General features: G+C 46.2%; 1 protein-coding gene across 1 annotated transcript in view; it reads right to left on the bottom strand.

Moving 5' to 3' along the window:
* Window positions 1-7351: 7351 nt before the first annotated feature.
* SHPK (sedoheptulokinase) overlaps window positions 7352-22412 on the bottom strand; it is a 34688-nt gene continuing 19627 nt past the window's right edge. The window contains exon 7 of the mRNA XM_029611341.1: window positions 7352-20565. Coding sequence (XP_029467201.1) covers window positions 20171-20565 — 395 coding nt within the window. The 3' untranslated portion in view covers window positions 7352-20170. The remainder of the gene's footprint in view (window positions 20566-22412) is intronic.

The raw sequence follows: 22412 nt of genomic DNA, 5'->3' as shown, positions 1-22412 counted from the left end.
GATGCCACCCCCCACCACTCTTCTCAGGTTAAAATGTGTGTTCAGCCCATGCCAAATGCATATTTTACTCTAAATATGCTTTTCTTTTAACACTTGGTGCATTTGCATTTATTAGCTTAATGCATCAGGAGTTTTAAAAAAAATTTAATCTGGGAGTTAAAAATGTTCTCTAAAAACCAGCGCACAATTTCTTAATGCCCAGATTACTGCATCAGCCTGTAAGTTTGAAGAAAACAGCTGGATTTCAGAAAGAATTGTAGCAGCAAAACCATGCCAGATAGTCATGTAGGTACTGACTTATGTGGTTATACAGTGGCTGTTTCCTGCTGTCAGTCGGATAAATCAATATTTTTCTGGGTAAGGGGTGGCATTGATTTCTGGCACTTACCCAGAGAGTTTTTAAAACTTTTTAAATCTTTTTTTTTTTTTTACATAGTGCTGGAAGCTTAACTCCAGTTCTAACCAGAGGTTAAGTTGCCAGTGCTAAATAAGACACCCTGGTCAGATGCAGTCTCTCTGCATGGGATGGTGGTGGTGTGGAATGTTTAATGCCGTCATTTGCATGGGATATCCATGCAAGGACACTAAGCACCTCTCCCGTTTGGAAACACACATTTTCTACATGCAAAACTCCTTGCTGGATCGGCAGTAAGTCTTGCCCGCTGAAAATGCACATTGAAGTTCAGGCAGAAAGATGCGGTTAACTGAATGCACCTTTCTGCATCAGCCTGAAAGTCTTCACAGTATTTGTGAAAAAAGACGGGCTTGACCATGAAACCCCCTTTAAGTTCTTTAGAGTATGCCACTCATTCTGGGAATTCAGTGCATTATGTTACATGCATTCTGTGAGCTGTATTGATTCTGCTCTTTCAAAGTTATGTTCTTCTCACTGTCCATTGATTTCCATGTGCATGATTTGCAGTCTTCAGCATAAAACCATTGTGTGGCCTGCTGACGCCATTCTCCATCCAAGACAGCCTGAGCAAAAGCTCCTCAGAATAGTTAGGGGTTGAGTTCATCATAATAACATGATGGAAAACAGGAAACCCACATAAAAGATGAGAGAATTACAACTTGTCTCCATTATCCAGAGGCAAACTCTCATGGGTCTCGGGATAAGATCATATGATGAGCTCGGACAGCAGCGGCTAAGAGCTTTAAGAGAATTCATTACAGAGGAGGAGTGTAGGAGGGGATAATCTCATTAGACATAATCTGGAGGAAAGAGTTGAAGCATGCAGTCTTGAAAATGTACTTTTTTTGTAGCTGTAGGAAAACCAAATCTCACACACTGTAACTGTTTCTTGTGTACCTCTCTCTCCTCTTGCAGAATCATGTATTACAGTGGGGCTTTATAAGTAATCATTCTTATAAAAGGGACATTATCAGAGCTAACTAACACAAGGGGAACTAGAAAATCACTGCATTTATTTGATACTGTGAGTAGGGCCAGGTTTTTTTAGACCATTCTGCTTAGTCAGTTCTTGCTAGATCTCTGCCTCTGAGAGGCTGAACCCGACCTTCCAGGCATTGAACAAGGAGATGTGACAGATTTCAGTTCATTAGGGACCTTTGTTTTCAGGTTTAATTGTATTTGCACTGGAAGAATTTAGCAGAGTTTATTACATGTACACAAATGATATTTACCTGGAAAAATGACTTTTTCCCACTGATTTGTCCTGTTTATGTTTTTATTATAATAGACACCGAAATGCTCAGGAAAGATAAAATAAAAACTGAAAAGAAAGGTCCTTGCCGCTGATACACCTGGATCAGATACACAATGCATTCTCCTCCTAAAATGGGAGACTCCTTAGGTAATGCTGGTCTTTAGATTTTGACTGAATCTGAGTTTTACATTGTCCCGGTCCATATATAACACCCTCCTCCTTCCTGATGTAGAGTTATTTCAGAGTATCCTATGTAAAGAGCATCTTTTGTTCCTTACTGCAGCTGTCCACCACAGGAGGTATTTGCAAGATCCAGAAAACTGCCTTAGAACCAAACACTCCACTGCCATAATCCTATGCTGGGCTGTAGGAACTTGCTGAAGGAATGCTCTGTTTCTCACATCCTTTTCATCCATTAAAAACTTTCTTGCAACATTAAAACCTACGGCGGGAGGGGATGCAAGATGATGACGGCACGGTAACACAGAACGCCATGGCGATTTCATGTTAGAAGATTTTCCTGAAAATTCCCCATTCGGCCAGGAAAAGGCGAGCGAGGGAGAAAGCTTACACTGAGGCTGCTCCGGAGACACCTTTGATTGGCCCAATGGATGCCCACGCCCTTCGAGGAGTATTGGCAGTGGGAGTGGAGTCGCAATGGCAGGGAACCATGGAGGAGGAGCAGGTTTTCCTGCTGGACTCAGACACATCTCTGTCCCCGATGGTGAGAGGCGCGCCGGTGAAGCCTGCCACGCTCAGAAACCCAGAAATGAATCTGGTGGAGTCGCCTGCCGAAGCCGCGGGTGGACGAAGGCACCAGGCAGGGAGTTCATCCCTGGGAGAGAGCGTGGACACCGTGGCGTTGGGACACGATGAGCTGACCGGCAGCCCAGCCATGGGAGAGTTCAGGTTGAAGACATTTGGTGGTTCTTCAACTCCTTTGAAGCCTACTCTGAGATTTTCCCTTGCAAAACCGAATCAGGTAACACTTGAATCACTTTGGGAAGCAATTGAGGGTTTGGGGAACATGATTATCAACCAACTAAATCCTCTAACAGAAAGACTAGAGGATCATGAAAATTCTAGAAAATACCACTAAAGCTTCTAGTCAGCAGACTGCAGCGATTGTGAGTGACTGTTGTGAGTTCTAATAAATCCCTGCAGGATTCCTTTGTTAAAGATAATACAATTCTGCTAAATAAAATGGAGAATATTGAGAATGCCCTGAAAGGAAAGACTCTCCGCTTTGTGAACTTTCCAAGAATGCCATATATATCCCCTAAAGATATATTTAAGAGTTATCTAATGGAGATATTGAAAGTAAATGAGGAAACTATTCCACCACTGATACGGGCATTCTATATACCTTTTGGAAAAAAGGAACGAGGAGAAAATTTGGATGGGACAGCAAAGAGAAATATTCTAGAGCCTGCAGAAGATCCTGGGGAAGAAATAGCCTTACCTGGGTTAAATATTACTGAATTTTTGGAAACTTCGGATTCAGCGCAAGTTACATCACCAACTATGATAGTGACTTTTGTTTTGGAACCTGACAAAGAATGGGTTTTGAAACTCTTCTTTAAACATAGTCTAGAATCTTTTTTGAATATGTAGGTTAGGATTTTTCCTTATGTGTCCAAGACGACACAAAAGAAAAGGAAGCAACTTTTGCTTCTCAGACCTAAGGTCCCACAAATAGGGGCCTATTTCTTGTTAAAATTCCCCTCAAATGTTATATTGTAAACCGGCATGATGTACCCACGAATGTCTATATATAAAAACTAATTAATAAATAAATATTAAATATAAAGAGATTTCTTACCTTTTTTATTATCCTTCTCAACTAATGCAATTTTTGTGTGATAAAAGTATAATTTAAGAGAAATATTGGATAATGAAATCTCTGTGAGTCTCCCTAGATGGCAGGGAATGTCCTTTCTCTCTTATAGTAATGACCCCTAAAGATGCTACTGATAAATTTCATCTTTTTTCATTTCAAGCAATAATTAATGACTTGGATCCTCAGTATTTTGGACTTAAATTGTAGAAGTATTGTTTATTATTTTTTGTCTTCCTCTTAATAGAGGTTTGCAATAATTGAAATTGTAATTTCACTTCATACAAATTTTCTGTATTCAAGATGGTTCTTGATATGTAAACTCATAAATGAATAAATTAAAAAAAAAAACAAAACACACCTTTCTTGCCTCAAATTTGTCTTCACTTTAGCTTTTAACAAGTAGAAAAGGTATCCCCAACTAAGGGTATGAGCTGTGGGAGAAGCTTCTTGCAACCCTGCCCTATGCAGGACAGGACTGGACTAACAACCACCAAGGGGGGCATATGAGTAGGCAGAGAGTTTATTAACTAAAAATGAATTGAGTTTCATAAATTAGACTCTCGTTCCTGCTACAAAGAGCACCCACCCCACCAGAAACCCATGGGCCATTGATCCCTCCCTCCTCTGATGTCAAAGGGCGCAGGTACTTAGGCGCATTGGACAGGCCAGAGGCAATATTCACAGCTTGCCTCCCACACGACCTGCCTCATTTTCCAGTTTAAGCTTACTTTGATGCAGAGCCTTTCGTTCCTGCTACAAAGAGTGCCCACAGCACCAGGAACCCACGATACATTGATCCCTCCTCCGTCTGATATAATCAAGGAATATGAGTACTTAGGCACGTTGGGTGCACCTGGCGTCAAGCACCGAAGGAGCGTGCATAAGGAGCAAGCCCCATCGTGCGCTTCATGTTGACCCTCAAGATTGACTGAAAAATACCTTTTGTTTGCACATTTCTGTGGCCTGTTTGTAAGTCGACATTATGTCTGAATCTTTGTATAGCCACACTGACCTATTTACGAATCAGGGAAGGTATGCCAAGGGATCACATATTATAAACTTAAAGAGGATGTCATATTATGCATATTCCATCGACCAATGCTTTTTTTTTTTTTTTTTATTAGTTTCATGTTATCCGTGCTATTGATAAATGCGCAATCTGTAGTTAAAACATTTCCAGTTATTAGAGATTTATTAGAGGAATATGCTCCAACAATTTGTTATATTACTGCAACTTGGCAAATTGGCTTGATTCAGTTTTAGTTAACTTGGCTTGATTCAATTTTAGTTAACCAACTTTCCCAGCAGCAATAGACGGTATTTTCTATTCCTCGAAAAGAACAGAAAGGTGGTGGGACTATGGTAATCACCAAAAAACTTTAAACCTGAAGCAAATTCAATTTTCTATGGTACCCCCATTTATTTAAATCAAAACATTTACAGGTCTGTGCAACATACTGTCCTCCAGCTTTCTTGACATAATTTCAGTCCTAGTTTGGTCACAAATTGTACAGGAACCTATGCCTAAGGCAGGGCATACACTGGATTTGATTTTTGTGAATAATGCTGCTGTTAACCAGCCTGCACCAGTCATATAACACCAGTACCTTGCTCTAATCATAAATTAATTCATGCTACCATTCCGTTTAATGCTAAATCCTATTCTAATGGAATGAATCAACACTTGTTCTTATCATAAGCCCTTCTCAACAGAAGACTTGGTGGATAAGTTGCCACAAGCTCTGAATATTGTGGAATGTAACTGCGTTGAAACTGTAGTCTACACCTGGATCAACATTACCACAACCATTGCTGATGAACTAAACCTGATCATAACTAAAACATTGAAGGACAATAGGCCTAACTTCCCCTGCAAGAAATAAGGGAATTCAAAAGAAAACTTAAGCAGAAAGAAAGATCATGGAGAAAGAATCCCTCCAACAACAGTGTAGGAATTTATAGAGCCTTGCTGCATAAATATAGAAATTTGATAACTAGTACAAAACATGAATATTATTCTAAGAAAATTCACGATTTGAAATTTAAGCCCAAGGCACTTTTTACCATGGTTAAAAAATTAACAAATGCAAAACCAGAAGAGCAAATGCTTGATAACTCCCAGGAAACATGTAATAAATTAGCATTCTTTTTCAAAGAATTCTCTCTCCAAATTCAAATCTTAAGGAAAATTGGTTCTTACCTGCTAATTTTCTTTCCTGAAGTACCATGGATCAGTCCAAAAAAGTGGTTTATGCATCCCTACCAGCAGATGGAAGCAAAGAACAAATCTGAGGCACTGCTACATAACTGAGTGTGCCATGTGCAATCCCTCAGTATTGACCTGTACCCAAGCCAAGATGTCAACCTTAACAAACCCCAATAAACCTGGGGCAAACACATACTTAAAGGTTGGAGCCTCCTGAAAAAAACTAGGTCCTCTTAACCTGACAGAACGCACATCTGAAACTATGTACACTTCTCATTACTCAGAATCAGGGTATATGTGTACTAAGTTCTGATCTGTATCCTACATGGCTAAGGATTGTCACTACAATTGATGAGCTACATGGAAGGGAACAGAGGTCTAAAATTAGGAACAAAAGCACTCCAGATAGTTGTAAATGTGAAGGCTCATGATGCAGTAGCCCTCAACCAAGGCAACTTCCAATTCAGTTGAAAGCCCAAAGAAGCAGGAACAAATATGCAGGGCTAATCAAGAAAAGGGTGAAGCAACAGAACGCTTTCAACATTTAACTTCAGCTCCAGTTGGTTCTGTCTCTCTAGTGTAAATTTTCAGCAGGATTGAGTCACCTAACTATGGCTCTTTCCCACAGGTGAAATCTTTGCTTCCTCACTCCTGTCTAAATTTAGCTTCCAAAAAACAGGCAGCTCCGGAGGTAGGGCTATGAGTTTGCCACCTGATGCTGATCTTCAGTGCTAGGCAGGCAACTTTTCCCACCTAACTCCAGGCAGCCAAATTTTGCCATTCAGCTAAGTTTTAGTTGGCAATCTGAAATTGCTTCTTTCTATACTTAGCTTTTCTTTCTGCTTAGCACAGCATAAAATGTTTTGTTTACATTTTGATATAAACATGAAATTTGTTTGAATAGGGCCATTTATATAAAATATGCCAAGCGATAAGATTTTTCTCTAAAATACAATCTGAAAGCAAATTGAATTGTAGTAGCAAATTTAATCTTAACTCTGAAATTCTTTCCTAAGAATGTAATATTTGGGTTGCAGTGGGCCTATCATGGCCTACCTCTCAGGTTTTGAAAATGCTTGTTCTGGAATAAGAAAATTCAAACAATATGAATGCAGGGTGACATACAGCTGAAAAGATCATGCTTACGTTATTTACCGTCCTCTCTGAAACATTAAATGTTTCATTCAGATGCTGCTGGTCAGGTCTGTTTCTAATGAGGTAACCTGACAGCCAGATCCCTGCTGCAAGCAGATGTTGCCTTAATAACATACTGCCCAGACGTTGCTGCACATCAGGCACCTACAGCCCCATCAGAATTGAGTGCAAGACTGAAGGAATTGCTAAATTAAAATAGAACCTTATTGTGGGCAAGATTATTTGGTAAGAAAATCATTGTATTTTCTGTCTTCTTCACATTACCAAGACCTTTTACCTTTAGCTGACAGAAAATAGATGAAATGGGCCCGAAGTGACTTGCCCAAAGTATCAGTGGGAGAATGGGAATCTGAGTTCATGAGAATGACTCTTAGTTTTGTGCTTACACACACACATACCCCTAACACCTTATTTGAAGCAGATTCTAATTAATTTTACTCACATAGTACTAAAGAATAAGTAAAAATGCAAGAATTCATATTCTAATTTAGTCATTTTATTTTTCTCAACTCTGTAGTGATTACTGTACACAAGATTTAATTCACACAAACAGTACCTGCCCTGTACAGGAAGTCAGCTCATTTCAAAGATATTCAACATGGTATGTCCTATGCAAAACTTTCTTCAGGATCAAAGGAAACAGAGTGGCTTAAAATAGCACTTTATTTCACAAGTAGTAATAACACTGCAATATGGCAAAAAGTCTTGTTCTTTAAAACGTCAGCAAACAAACATTACTCTCTCACAATATTTAAGTTACAGCCCTAATAAATCATATGGACACGATGCAATGCAGAATGCAGTTAGAAAGGCCCAAACACTCCAGCCAAGAACTGCCCAAAGTCAAAGTACCTCTCCTGGTTTCGTGCTGATGATCTGGGTATTTGGAAAATTCTGGAAATTACCAACAATATTACCATAGGCCTGTGTTTAGTTAGCAATTGTTTTATGCATGGAATGAGCTTCCTTAATATGAACAATATTAGTACTGTATAAACAAGAAGCAAAAAGGACTGCAGGACATATTTCTAGTGCTGTAAAATTAATGTTTTCTGATGAAAATGCTGATCTTTAGATGCATCTTTCCTTTAATAAAATTATAGGCTACCACTACAGAAAAACACTGCCCCTTTGTTTTTATAGTGATATGTGCCAATGACCGTAACACCTATATACTTTATTCCTTTACAAAGTTGCCTTTACCAGGATAATGCAGACTAGGAGGCAGCACAGTAATCTGTGTAATCTAAACAGAATCAGTTCATTGGTCCTGTTGCAGTATCAAAACTGAAATTAACTCTAATCTGATTTATAGGTATTTATCAATTTATAAAAGCAATGGACTGAAGATCAGAAAGGAAAATTAGTTCTTACCTGCTAATAACCACAGATCAGTCCAGACAAGTGGATTTTGCCTCCCTACCGGCAGATGGAGTCAGAGAAACAAAACTTTTAGGTACTGCTACATAAGAGCACCACCTGCAGTCCCCTCAGTATTGACCTGTACTCAAGCCAAGATGTATCCCCAAAATCCCTTTCTTGGGCTAACAGGGAAAACTATAGGGTTGGAAACCCCCAAAAACTGGAGCCCAAAACACTCCCAAAAATAAAATCTGAAAAACCCAAACCATGATCAACAACTGCCCAAATACCCTGAAAGGCAAACCAACTTGAACCACCAGTTGGCAAAAAACATGGGATGGGTCTCTGGACTAATCTCTGGTATTACAGGAACGAAAATTAGCAGGTAAGGACCAATTTTCCATTCCTGAACACACCCCGATCAGTCCAGACAAGTGGGATGTATCAAGGCACCCTAGACTGGGCAGGAACCCGAAAGACCCACAGGCAGAACACTTTCACCAAAGAACACATCTTCCTGTGCCCTCATGTCCATGTGGTAATATCTGGTGAAAGTATGCAACAAGGACTACACCGCAGCTCTACAAATCTCCTGAGTTGACGGCAACTGACATTCTCCCCAGGAAGTGGCTAGCGATCTTGTGGACTGCACCTTCAGCCCCGCTGGAAGTCGACAGCCCTTACAAATATAGGCTGTGCAAATAGCCGCTTTCAACCAAACGGGAAATGGTAGCCTTAAAGGCCTTCTCTCCCTTCCTTCCTGCCCCCATACAGGACAAAAAAGTGATCAGAGCTCTGGAACTATTTGACAGCTCCACATAATGCAACAGAGTTCTCCTTACATGCAAAAGATGCAGATCCCTGCCCCTAGGGGAATCCTTAGACCACTCCAGAAAAAAGTTGGAAGGTCTACTGATTGATTAACATGAGAGGAGGACAGCATAGACCAAAAAGAGGGGACGGTCCACAAGGAAACCCCATCAAGGGAAATCCGCAGAAAGGGATTCTCGCAAGACAGAGCCTGTAACTCCGAAACCTGTCTGAATAGAAGGCCACCACCAGAAACACTGCCTTCAGAGTCAAAGACTTCAGCATCACTCTCCTCAAAGGCTCAAAAGAAGCCCCACACAAAACTTGCAAGAACAATTTAAGGCTCCAAACTGGGCATAACCTCCGGACCATAAGTCGCAAATGCTTGACCTCTTAAGAAACAAACCACATCCGGACACGAGGCCAAGAACCTACCTCGCCATTTGCCCCTAAAAGTCCAAAGCTGACACCTGAACGTGAACGGTACTATAGGCGAGACCCTTAGACAAGCCCTGTTGCACAAATTCCAATATAAGAGGAACCTCCATTGACAGGGGATGCACCTGTCTTTGAAATCACCAAGACTTAAACACCCTCCAGACCTGTATATATGCCAAAGTGGCAGGTCAACAAGCCTGGAGAAAACATGGAGATAACCTGCTCCCATTAACCTTCTATGCGCAGCCACCACCTCTCAAAAACCAAGCCACGAGACAAAAGTGATCCTCTTGATCTGAAAATACGGGCCTGTGATGCAGCAACTTTGGTAAATGAGCCAGCCGAAGGGATCCGACCACCACCAGATGCACCAGTTCTGCAAACTACGGACATTGTGGCCATTCAGGCGCTACCAACACCACAGAACTGGGATATGCTGCTATATGCCTCAGAATTCGACCGAACAGAGGCCAAGAAAGAAACACATACAACAGGATCCCTGACGACCAAGGGCACACTATAGCATCCAGGCCCACCGAACCGACCGCTCTTCTGCGACTGAGAAACCTCTCTGTCTTTGTGTTGAACCATGTCGCCATGAGGCCCAGCTGGGGAAGACCCCACCAGGCACAAATGTGGTTCCAAGCCTTGTGGGACAACTCCCATTCCCCCGGGTCCAGTTGCTGCCTGCTGAGGAAGTCTGCCTGTATGATTTCCGCCCCTGCGATATGCGAGGCTGCTATGCCCTCGAGATGCGCTCTGCACACATGAACAAATGCCATGCCTCCGGAGCTACCATCCGACTATTCATCCCGCCTTGACGGTTGATGTACGCCATCATTGTCGCATTGTCATAAAACATGCGAACCTCCGTCTGTGGTGACCACCACCCAGGCCGGGATTTTTAGGCCATTCCCTTCATCAGATTGCACTGAGACAGCCACCAATAGAGACTAGACCTGTATTCTCGCAGCAGGGGCAACGGTAGATGATACTGACCCAATGGGTTCCACCTGGACAACAGAGCGCGCTGCAGAGATCTCATGTGCACAAACGCCCATGGAATCAAATCTAACATGGATGCCATGGAACTGAGCACTTGAAAGTAATCCCAAGCCGTTGGCAATGTAAGAAGAAGCAGGCTCATCACCTGTGCCTGCAACCTCCTCACTCAGTCTTCTAACAAGAACATCCTGCCCCTCCTAGTATTGAATAGAGCACCCAGTTACTCCAAGGATTGGGTCAGAACTAGATGGCTCTTTGACATATTTATGACCCAATCTAGTGATTGCAAGTTGCTCATCACCCGCTGAAGCTACCTCTTGCACTCCTCCTCAGACTTTGCTCGAATGAGCCAATCGTCCAGGTACAGATGAACCAGAACTCCTTCCTTGCTTAGGGCCGCAGCCACCACCACCACCTTGGTGAAGGTTTGTGGCACCGTTGCCAGTCCGAAAGGAAGGGCCTAAAACTGAAAATGCTGACCCAGCACTATGAAATGAAGAAACTTCTGATGGTCCATCCGAATCAGTTTACAAAGACATGCCTCTGTCAAGTCCAGGAACGCCAGGAACTCTCCTTTACGGACTGTCACTACAACCGTGCGCAGTGGCCCCATATGAAAACACGCCACCCAAAGGGCCTTGTTCACCTTCTGCAGGTCAAAAATGGAACAGAAGGTACCCTCCTTCTTGGGAACCACAAAGTAAATGGAGTACCTGCTCTGCCCTTGTACTTCCTATGGCACGGACACTATAGCACGTAGATCCAGTAACCTTTGCAGCATTCATCACAGCCTCCTGCTTGCTGCGAGAGACCACGTGAGACTCAAGAAAGGCCTCCTGAACCGGGCACAAAAATTTGAGAGCATAGCCATCTCTTATGACCTCTAGCACCCAACGATCCGAGGTAATCCTGGTCCACTCCACATAAAAGCTGGGCAAGCTGCCCTCTATGGCTTCTATACAGGTCTGGGACACCCTGGTTTCCTTGTGTTCATTTTCCACCACTGGCCCCTTTGACTGGCACCATCCCTGGAGCTTCTACGGCCTCAATAAAAGGACTGCTGGCGGTCGCCCATCGGCTTTGCAGACGTGTTGAAGGTGGTCCTACCAGACTGAAATCTCTTCGAATCCCTGAACTGGGTTCAAGGCAGGAACAGCTTCTTACTAGTGTGCTTATCCTCAGGCAGCCTGGTCCCCTTAGATTCCCCCAATGTCTTCATTAGCTGATGCAAATCCTCCCTGAAGAGAAGCTTCCCTTTGAAAGGGAGATTCCACAGCTGAGCCTTCGACCACATGTCAGCGGACAAATTGTGCTGCCACAAAAGCCTGCGGGCCACCACCACCAAGACCATACTCCTGGCTGACATGCAAACCATATCATAGAATGCATCGGCTACATAAGCCGATGCATTCTATGATATGGTATGATATGATATATGATAGAGCTGAATGCAGGGCACCATCTCCTGACGAAGCCAGATCCTGTGCTTTCTGAACCCCACACAGACAGGCCCTCTGCATCAAGCTGGCACAAACAGTGGCCCAAAGACTCAGTGCAGGGACCTCAAACATCCGCTTTAGGTGAAATCGCCAACTTGCGGTCCTGCACATCCTTCAAAATGGCAGCTCCCACCACCGGGATGGTCATCTTTTAAGTGACCGCCAACGCCGCAGCATCCACCTTCAGTATCCACAGTATCTCCAAAGTCTCCTCCATCAGGGGATATAGCTTCCAAACTTTCTGATCTTCTTAGATAAAGGAAAGGTACTCAGGGGAGGGGGAGCCCTCAGCCCATCCAGGAACGGATTCACCCCCTCGTTTTCAGATGCCTCCTGAGTTACTTTCACCCCCATTTTCTCCAAGACTTGTGGAATAAGAGGGCATAGTTCCACCTTCTTAAATAAATTGACAACTCAAGGATCATCCCCCTCTGATCTTTCATGTGGATCTGGGTGGTCCTTAGCTACATTAGGGTCCACACCCGGTGCCATAGTCACGTCAGCGTCTGGAACCACCCCAGGTGGTCCAAAGGGACATCCTGCGGATCATCCATGGAGGCCCCCCATCCCTGAGCTCCATCTCCGACTCCACCTGATGCAGTCCCCGACGATGCAGTAGGTCCCCGGACCCACCTGTGGCCCTCTTAGACTTCTTTGGCGCAGACAGGGGAAGCTGACTCTTGCCCGCTTCCTCTTTGCCCCTTTCCTTGCCAGGAAGGCTTTATGCATCAAGAGGATACATTTTGGCAAAACTCCCTCAGGGCCATCCATCCCCTGCTCCAGGCTGTCATCAGAGTCCCCCCAGCTCAGAGACCCCCTAAACCTCAGGAGAAAACGGGGGAGGGGAACAGTGAAAAAGGACTCCTGCCCATGACTCTCCGTGAACCCAGCCGCCTCACGGTGTCCCCAAACCCCTCGGCTGCTGACAACAATGTCCCTCCTGAAGGGCTGGAAATCCACTTCCCCCAGTGTGCCCCCACCGAGGAACCCTCATCTCCCAAAGTGCAACCAGGACAGAGGGAGAATTCAAGTGTGTAGACTCCAGCCCACATGCGCAGCACACTTCTACTGTACCAATGGCCGCCCAACAGCCTGCAAACACCGCCAACCTCAACTGCTGCTCTGGCGCATTTTTTTTTGTTTTTTTTTAAACCATGCTGTGCTATTTCCTGCGGCACGGAAAAATCAACCAGGCACCACCGCAGAAAAGACCACTGCTCTCTGGCCTCAGCCTGGTCCAGAGACGAGCAGGAAAACAAACGTGGCCGCACCAACCGATGCCAAGTCCCCTCCGCTACAGGCCTGGCCGCTAATGCCGCTCCCCTTGGGGCCCCGGCACACATGTGGACCTGCACAGTAGTTACCTTTTGTCTGCCGAGGCCTGCAGCCCTCGCTGCCTCATGGCCGTACCTTCCGCCCCCCAGCACCAGCTGTTTGCCTTTCTGCTCCTTTCTTTTTCTTTTTTAAACTTTAAAATCACAGATACAAAGGAAAAAAAAACCACACAGGGGTACTTCCCTGATTCTAGGGCCTTGCAGACAGAGGCCCTAAGGTAACCAGTCCCCTGGCTTTCAGGGCCCCCGGCACAATGTGGGTGAGCACAAGGCAGGTGTTCCCAACCCCCTGGATTCCTGGCTCAACCTGAGGGATGATCCACCAAGGAGCCTAACACCTCAGGGAGCTTCCTTCAAAATTCTCTTACTTCAGTTTCTCTCTTCCTCTTTCTTAATCTCCGACTGCAGGGTTGCACCTCTACCATTTGCTGGAGTCAGAGAAATACTGAGGGGACTGCAGGTGGCGCTCTGTTAAGTAGCAGTGCCTCAAAGTTTTGTTTTTCTGACTCCATTTGTTGGTAGGGAGGCAAAACCCACTTGTCTGGACTGATCTGGGTATGTTCAGGAACTCAACGTTTGCTGCCAGTGTACACTTTGGAGCTGTCCTCTGTATGATTAGAATAGATCAAGGATAATGAAATGAATGCTGTGAAATCTGAATAAGGAAAAAGATGCTTTCCAAAACATGAGACAGAGAAAGTGGCTAAAACAGCTTGGGCTGGCCAGGCATCTTGGTGAGTGTTGAGATGCCCCAGTGACCACTATTTCATTCCTTCAATAACAGCTGATGTTCCCTGTATGTACCCGGATCAGTCCAGACCATGGGTTGAGCCTCCTGTCCAGCAGATGGAGACAGACCAAAACTGAAAGGGTATCCTATATCAGGACAGAGCCTACCCTGCATCCCTTCAGTACAGTATTTGTCTGTCTCCAGCAGATGCAGGCAGCTCACCCTTTCCTTCTTAGTTTGCCACTACCCTGTGGGGGTTTTCTCTCGCTTTCTTTGGCAAAGATCAAGCAAGTATTATTTATCTTTCCAAATTAAAAAAAAAAGTTCAGAAATCTGAGTTTATTTTCAGGAGACAGCTCTGTCTCCTCGCTCTTCGGGGGGCCTAGGGGTGCTTGCCCCTTGATTACTCAGCCTAGGCTCCCTGTGTGTTTGGGGCGATACTGGTAGTCCATTCACTCCCCCTACCTAGCTGCCTTGGCCCCGGGATGTTTAATCCCCCGGGTACTCTGACAGGGAAGCTTCATTCCCCTGCAGTCTCTTTAAAAAAAAAAACAAAAAAACCCCACAAAATATTTAGCACATAGCAGCATTGTTCTTACCCCTGTTTGAGTCAGGGACGGTAGCGAGCAGGGTTCGATAGCCTGCCCTCACTCACCGGAACAGCACAGCTCAGCTGTTTTTCCTCCTTGCGGTGGCTCCTCCTTTTGATTATGCCGCGTTCTAATCTCTGTTTAGCCTGCGGGGAGCCTGCCATGCGGCTCTCCCGCAATGGGCTTTGCTCTGGGTGCCTGACGGGTGGGGAGGGCCTTCACGGCAGCGTTTAAGCCAGCGACCCGGGGGCGGACTTCTCGCCGCATGGCCAGGCCGTTCCCTTCGCGGCAAACCGTGGCCATTTTGGGTATCAATACAACTTTGGAATTGGGGCTGCAGGAGGGAAAGGAGCCAGATTTTCATGTTTCTCCCCCTGATTTAAGCCCTGTGGTCCTCCTGAGGATATCCCTGACCCTCCTTCCCCTCCCTCCCCTCCCCCTCGGGAAGTCCAGGCCACGTTTTTCAGCTGACTTTGTGCTCTTAATGCAGAATTCTTATTTGGCAAGCCTACAGGAGGAGGAGGAGGAGGAGGCCCCCCCCCCCAGGTCCTCCCCCTGCTAAAATGCCTCGGATGCCCACCCCGCAGTCTCCGGCTGCGCCAGATGGGTAGGGCTCCATCAGGGTTAGGGTAGTGCCGGGGATTTCCCCTCCCCCCCCGGATCCGCCTCAGCCACCCACGGTGCCTGACCCGGACCAAGATTCAGATTTGTCGCTGCAAGGTCCGCCACTTGAGGGAGATGACCCCCGAGTGCTCCGTTTGTTTCAAAGGGAAGAGCTGGAGCCACTCATTCCCTTCATTTTGCAGGAGCTGGGTATTGAGGTACCACCGGAGGATACGGTTACGGCTGCGATGCCAGCTAAAGTGAACCCGGTCCTGGCGGGACTCAGGGCTCCTCCACGCACTTTTCCGTTCCATCCCATGCACAAGCTGCTGCTCCTTCGGGAATGGGAAGCTCCCGAGGCAAGGTGCCGAGTGGGTAGAGCAATGGACAAGCTCTATCCTCTCCCCGAGGAATGCCTAGAGATGCTTAAAATTCCTATGGTGGATTCTTCCGTATCCGCTGTCACCAAACACACCACTATCCTGGTGGTGGGAGCCATGGCTTTGAAAGATATCCAAGACTGTAAAGTCGAACTTTACCTCAAGCGCATCTTCGAAGTCTTGGCCTTAGGAGTCCGGGCGACGATCTGCAGCAGTGTCAAACAGCGGGCGAGCCTTAGGTAGGTACAACAGTTGCTCAGCACCCAGGACCTCCCGTCTGCAGAGCCGGAACAGGCAGAATGGCTGGAGGGCGCTGTGGCGTATGGGGTGGTAGCCCTCTACGACTTACTCCGCGTGCAGGCCAGAGCAATGGTCTCAGCAGTGTCGGCCAGACGTCTCCTCTGGCTGTGCTATTGGTCTGTGGATTCTTCCTCCAAGTCTCACTCTTGAAAGGAAGTCACACTTCCTTTCAAGAGTGTTGCTTTTTGGCGAGGACCTTGAACAGCTTATTAAATCCCTGGGTGAGAACAAGATCCATAAGCTGCCGGAGGACCGCCCTAAACAGTCTGTCCTCCTTTCCTTCACACTCCTGCTTTAGAGGCCAGCGGTGGTATAACAGAGCGCGGGGTTCCTTCCCAAGGGGGTCCACCTCCAGGTCTCATCCCTTTCAAGGCCACTGTGCCTTCCGAGACGGTAACCCAGAACACTCGATTGCAAAGTCCGCTCCCCAATGAGATCCAGCTGGCCCATTCCTTCGTTCCAAACTTAGGTGCATGTCTCTCCCCTGTTCTCGAGGAATGGGTCAAAATCATGACGGATCAGTGGGTCCTCGAGGTGATAAAGGTTACGCTTTAGAGTTTGCTCAGGATTTGCCAGATCTGTACATAGTCTCTCCCTGCGGAAGCCAACAGCCGTCTGCCAGACCCTTGGCAGGCTCCAGGAGCTGGGAGCCATAGTTCCAGTCCTGGTGGAGGAACAAGGCGCCGGCCAGTATTCCATCTACTTTGTTGTGCCCAAAAAGGTCAGTTCCTTCCGTCCGATCTTGGATCTCAAGAGAGTTAACCGGGCCCTTAGGGTTCCTCATTTTCGCTTGGAGACCCTGAGGGCTGTGATAACTGCTGTTCGCTCAGGCAAGTTTCTGGCCTCGCTCGACTTAACGGAAGCCTATCTGCACATACCGATACGACACGATCACCAGAAGTATCTCCATTTCAACATTTTGGGACAACACTTCCAGTTCCGGGTGCTTCCATTCGGCATCACCACCGCGCCACGCACCTTCACCAAGGTCATGGTGGTGGTGGCGGCCGCCCTACGGCGAGAAGGGGTCCTAGTCCATCCTTACCTGTACGATTGGCTCATTCGTGCCAAGTCGGAGACTCTCAGCAGGATAGTGGTTGACAGGGTCCTGGCTCTCCTCACTTCCCTCGGCTGGATAGTCAATTTTTCCCAAGAGCAATCTCCAGCCCTCCTAGGTCCTGGAATTTCTGGGGGCGCGCTTCAACACCCGAGTCGGCAAGGTGTTGCTCCGTAAGTTTGAGCGCCCGAGCGTCTGGAAGGAAATGCGCAACTTTCTCTCGCTTCCGCTCCCCACGGGTTGGGACTACCTTCAGGTCCTGGGGACCATGGCTTCCACTATCGACCTGGTTCCTTGGGCTTTTGCACATATGCGACCATTACAGAAAGCTTTGCTATCCCGCAGGAAGCCAATGTTGGAGCAGTTTCGGATGGCTCTCCCGATCTCCACCTCTACCATCGCCGACATACAATGGTGGTTATCGCTCGTGCACCTCCTGAAGGGGATGCCCTTAGACTCCCTCAGTGGATTGTGGTCACGACAGATGCCAGCCTCTCAGGTTGGGGAGCAGTGTGTCAATCCCAGGCTATGCAGGGATACTGGTCCCCAGTTCAATCCCGCAGGCTCATCAATCGGCTGGAGGCCAGAGCGGTCCACCTGGCTCTCAAGTTCTTTCTTCCCCTGATCCGTCGCAAGGCGGTGCGAGTGCTCTGGACAGCTCCACTACAGTAGCCTATATCAATTGGCAGGGGGGCACCAGGAGTCATCTGGTGGCCCTGGAAGCCAGCAAGCTCTTTGCCTGGGCGGAGCAGCACCTGGATCGCTTAGCAGCTTCCCACAATGTGGGAAAGGTGAATGTGCAAGCCGATTTCCTGAGTCGTCAGCGTCTAGACCCCGGCGAGTGGGAGTTGTCAGACGGAGCGATGGATCTGTCTGCAGGTGGGGCCCTCCTCACCTGGACCTGATGGCCACTCTGAGCAATGCCAAAGCTCCCAGATTCTTCAGCCGCAGAAAGGAACACTGTTCGGAAGGAGTGGATGCCCTGGTCCTTTCCTAGCCTCACGACATTCTCCTGTACATGTTTCCCCCTTGGCCTTTAGTGGGCAAAGTACCCAGAAGAATAGAACTTCACCGGGGACCCATCGTTCTTGTGGCACTCGAGTGGCCCCGCAGACCATGGTTCACGGATCTGGTAAATCTTGGGACGGACGGCCCTCTTCACCTCGGCCATCTTCCCCGCCTCCTCCGACAGGGTCCCGTATTTTTCGATCAGGCGGCTCGCTTTTGTCTAGCGGCCTGGCTTTTGAACGGCGGAGATTGAGAAAGAAGGGCTATAAGGAAGAAGTTATATCCACGCTGCTGCGGGCTCGTAAGCTGTATACCTCTCTCGTTTACGTCTGGGTCTGGAAAGTTTTTGAGAATGTATGTGTGGAATCGGGTGTTCCGGCTCATAAAGCTCCGGTATCCCAGGTCCTTTCCTTCCTCCAGAAGGGCCTTTCTAAAGGTTTGTCTTTCAGCTCCTTGAGGGTGCAAGTGTTCGCTCTCGGCTCTCTTTTAGGCAGTATTGATGGTTACGCAGTGGCGGCTCATCCGGATGTCGTTCGTTTTCTCACTGGGGCCAAACATTTGAATCCGCCTGTCCGAGCTACTTGTCCCTCATGGAGTCTTAACTTAGAGTTTCGGGCTCTCTGCGAGGCACCCTTCGAACCGCTCCGCCGGTCTACTCTCAAGGATTTGACGCTTAAGATAGTTTTCCTGATTGCTATTTACTCTGCCAGAAGGGTGTCGGCGTTGTCTTGCAGGGAACCCTTCCTACGTTTTTCTGATTCAGGGGTCTCCCTCAAAACAGTACCTTCCTTTCATGTCAGTCAGTGGAGCTTCCCGCGTTTTCTTCTGATGACATAGCGAGTACGACTGGGGGTGATCTTCGGCGCCTTGATGTGAAACGAGTCTTACTGCTTATCTTCAGGTTACAAACGAGTTCCGAGTATCGGATCACCTCTTTGTCCTATGGAGTGGTCCAAATAAGGGCCAAAAGGCTTCTAAGGCTATAATTGCTCATTGGTTGAAGGAGGCGATTGCGTCATCCTATATCTGTCAAGGCCGTTCGGTTCCAGAGGGTCTAAAGGCACATTCCTTGCGACTGACTCTCCGCCCACTTCTTGGGCGGAGAGTCAGTCGGTCTCCCCGCAGGAGATATGCAGGGCAGCTACGTGGAAGTCTCTGCATACATTTGCTCTTCATACGGCTTCGATGTACAGGCGCCAGTTTTTGGCTCCTTCGGACAGCAGGTTCTTCGAGCGGGGACTGTCTCGGTCCCACCCTATGTAGGGAAGCTTTGGGACATCCCACGATCTGGACTGATCTGGGTACGTACAGGGAAAGGAAAATTGTTTCTTACCTGCTAATTTTCGTTCCTGTAGTACCACGGATCAGTCCGGACACCCTCCCTTCTACTGTCTGTCTGTCCGCTCGAAGTTTTCTTTCTCTGCAGGTAATCGGATATCTTAATTTTATATTATAGTTTGAGGCACCGGAAGCGTCTACTAGATGACGATGGATATCTATGCAAGAGCATTTATTCACAGAGTTCATTCAATTGTTCCATTTCTCAGTTCTTTTGTTGCTTGCTTGATCTTCTACTGTTTACATTTATAGTTATCTGTGATAATGTTTATACTGAAGGGATGCAGGGTAGGCTCTGTCCTGGTACAGGATACCCTTTCAGTTTTGGTCTGTCTCCATCTGCTGGACAGGAGGCTCAACCCACGGTCTGGACTGATCCGTGGTACTACAGGTACGAAAATTAGCAGGTAAGAACCAATTTTCCTGTCTTAAGCACCAGCATATTGTAAGCATGAAGGGAAAAAAAATAGAAAAAGATGTTATTCACTAACAGGCAATAAGATTCACAAACCATGATCCCCAAGAAAAGGTCTTTGCTTTTTTTTTCACAATGAAATATCTTGGATTGTGATTTGTAATTCTCTTCATCCAGATCTCTTATCACCTGGTCCTCCAGGATGGAGCCGCAGCCCATGTATAACCATGTGTATTTGTAATCCACTGTTTGTGATGGTGGTATACTTGGATCCTCAGAAACTCATGAAGAAATGTAACCAGGCAACACTGAAATACCAAAAACATCCTGGAATGTTTAGAATGAATGAATTAATTTTGGTTCTTTTGGATATAAAAATATGGCAGCATACTGGTAACCTAAAGCAGATGTAGATAACCCAGAGGCCTCTTTACATCCGGTGAAGCATCACCATGGCAGCACCCACAGCTGAGTTCACATCCTTCCTATACACCACAGGAAGAGGAAAGGCTTTTTCCACTTCCTGCTTCAACACCTCATTTCTGGACAATGCACTCCCACTTCCCACAATCCTTTTCACTCCTGACTCTATCAGCTGCTGAGCTGATAACATGGAATGCAGATTCTGAATGATCCCACAGCACAACGCTCGCGTCACATGACCCAACGAGAGCTCAGTTGCAGCTATATTAGACACAGAAGCCAGGTGGTCAGGTGCATGCCTCTCTCCAAAGATGGTGGGGTTGATTACAAGCGTGGGAGAACTTTGGAGTAAGGCAGCTTTGATCATTTGAGTGTAGATGGTTGATTCTGGAACATCAAGCCCTGAAAAAAAAAAATTCTGGTGTTTCCAAAGTTTCAGAATATTACAGTGTTTCAGTTTTCACAATTGAAAACAGATACCCAATTATTTTGATATTGGCTTTTTGACACAGAATGCATACTGATTTATAATGATACATTAGACTCTCTTATGCTGCCTTTTCAAGTACCACCATTTAATACTTGCTTTTTTCCCTTCCTCTTTGGAGATTGATCTGACCACATAACACTTGTTGAGCTTGATTCAGCAAGAGCTTTTCCTCAACTTCCAGGCCCACTTCCTGTTGTCTCCCCTGATCTGACAAGGCTACCAGTTGTGATGCTGGTTTAGACTGTGGTCTCAGTCCAATTCACACTGGACAGCAAACTAATTTCACACTTTTCAATAAATGACTTTCAGATGACTTCTGATCCAAGCCAGGTTTAAATCAGCAACATAAGAGTTATAGAGCACTTGCTCCCTGTACACCTGCACCCATCCCCTGATTCCTCCAGTTCTAGAGGTGAGGGGCTCTGTACCCCTGCTCCCATCCCCCAAATCCTCCAGTTCCAGAGGTGAGGGACTTTGTAACCCTGCATGCATCCCCCAATGCCTCACTCTGTACCCCTGTACCCACCCCCCTGATTACTCCAGTCTTATTTAAAGGACCTCCTGCGAGGATATCATTGCTGCACTGCACTCTCCCTTCATGCTCAGATACAGGAAATACCTTTCTAATTTCCAGTACTATCGGTAATTGATCTATGCTCTTTGAAACATTAGAAAATTACATTGGAGAAAATGTTTGCTTGTAAGATTGTGATCTCCTCTTATGAGGACCAACCTCAGACACAGCATAAGCTGTTCAGCATGCCGACAACCCCACAATCTTCCTATTAACACATTCTATTTAGTCTTTTTGTTGGTAGTTTTATCCGGTTTATCTTTTCTTTATCTCTATATAATGGTTCTGTTATATATTTTTTCACTCAGGACTCTTGCTTTGATTGTCCAATTGATATGTTTTAAACTCATGCAATGTATCCAGAGCCTGTAGTGTTGTTTGACAGACAAATGCTAAAAATAGAACAATCAATACATGCACAAGCCTTCTCATTCCCTCTGTGCTAACAGGGTCTTCTGGAAGGGAAAGTGGTAATAGATCAAACACATTCCAGTCCTACTGGTAAATTAAAACCAGGGAATCTGATCCAAGTTGTTTATAAATGGAAAATATATGTGCTTATTTTTCAGATAAGTGGCGGGTGCATTTGTGTCGTGAACAATACCTCTAGGGACATTTTTAGGTTGATTCAATTTTATTAAAAAAAAAAAAAAAGAACTATACAAAAAACAACCACAACTTAAAAAGAAAACAAGGGTGAGGGTAAAAAGGTGCCTGGGAGTGAAGTTCAGGGTGGGTGTCTGTGACTGGGGGGGTCCAGAATGTTTGTGATTAAGGGGTGGTGGCAGTGAGGCGGGTGTGTGTGTTTCACTAGGAGGCGACAAGGAGTGTGGCCCAGGGAAGCCCCTCTCCCTTTCCCCTTTTTCACTCTGTTCCTCCTCCCCTCTGCTTCTTTTTCTTGGGCTCCCTGCTGGTCCATTCCTATGGCAGTGCATCTTTCTTGCTCAAGCTCTTTGATGATGTCATCTGACTGCTGCTCGTATGCCTCTTCTTGACTCACAGCAGCCGGATATCAACATTGGTGTTCCAGCAGGTAAAACTATTTTGAGGGGTTAGAACCAAAAAATCTGATTTCCCCAAAAGGGATGTTTTATCAGAGGGTTTTGATTTCAACTGAAAATCAGAAGCCAAAGTTATAAATGGGTAGCATGCAGCTTCTTAGAAATAACCGATGACTGTATCTGT

This window comes from Rhinatrema bivittatum, chromosome 8 (assembly GCF_901001135.1).
Source record: "Rhinatrema bivittatum chromosome 8, aRhiBiv1.1, whole genome shotgun sequence".
NCBI lineage: Eukaryota > Metazoa > Chordata > Amphibia > Gymnophiona > Rhinatrematidae > Rhinatrema > Rhinatrema bivittatum.
The sequence above is the reverse complement of the archived record's forward strand: the minus strand, read 5'-3'. Positions and strand labels throughout refer to the sequence as shown.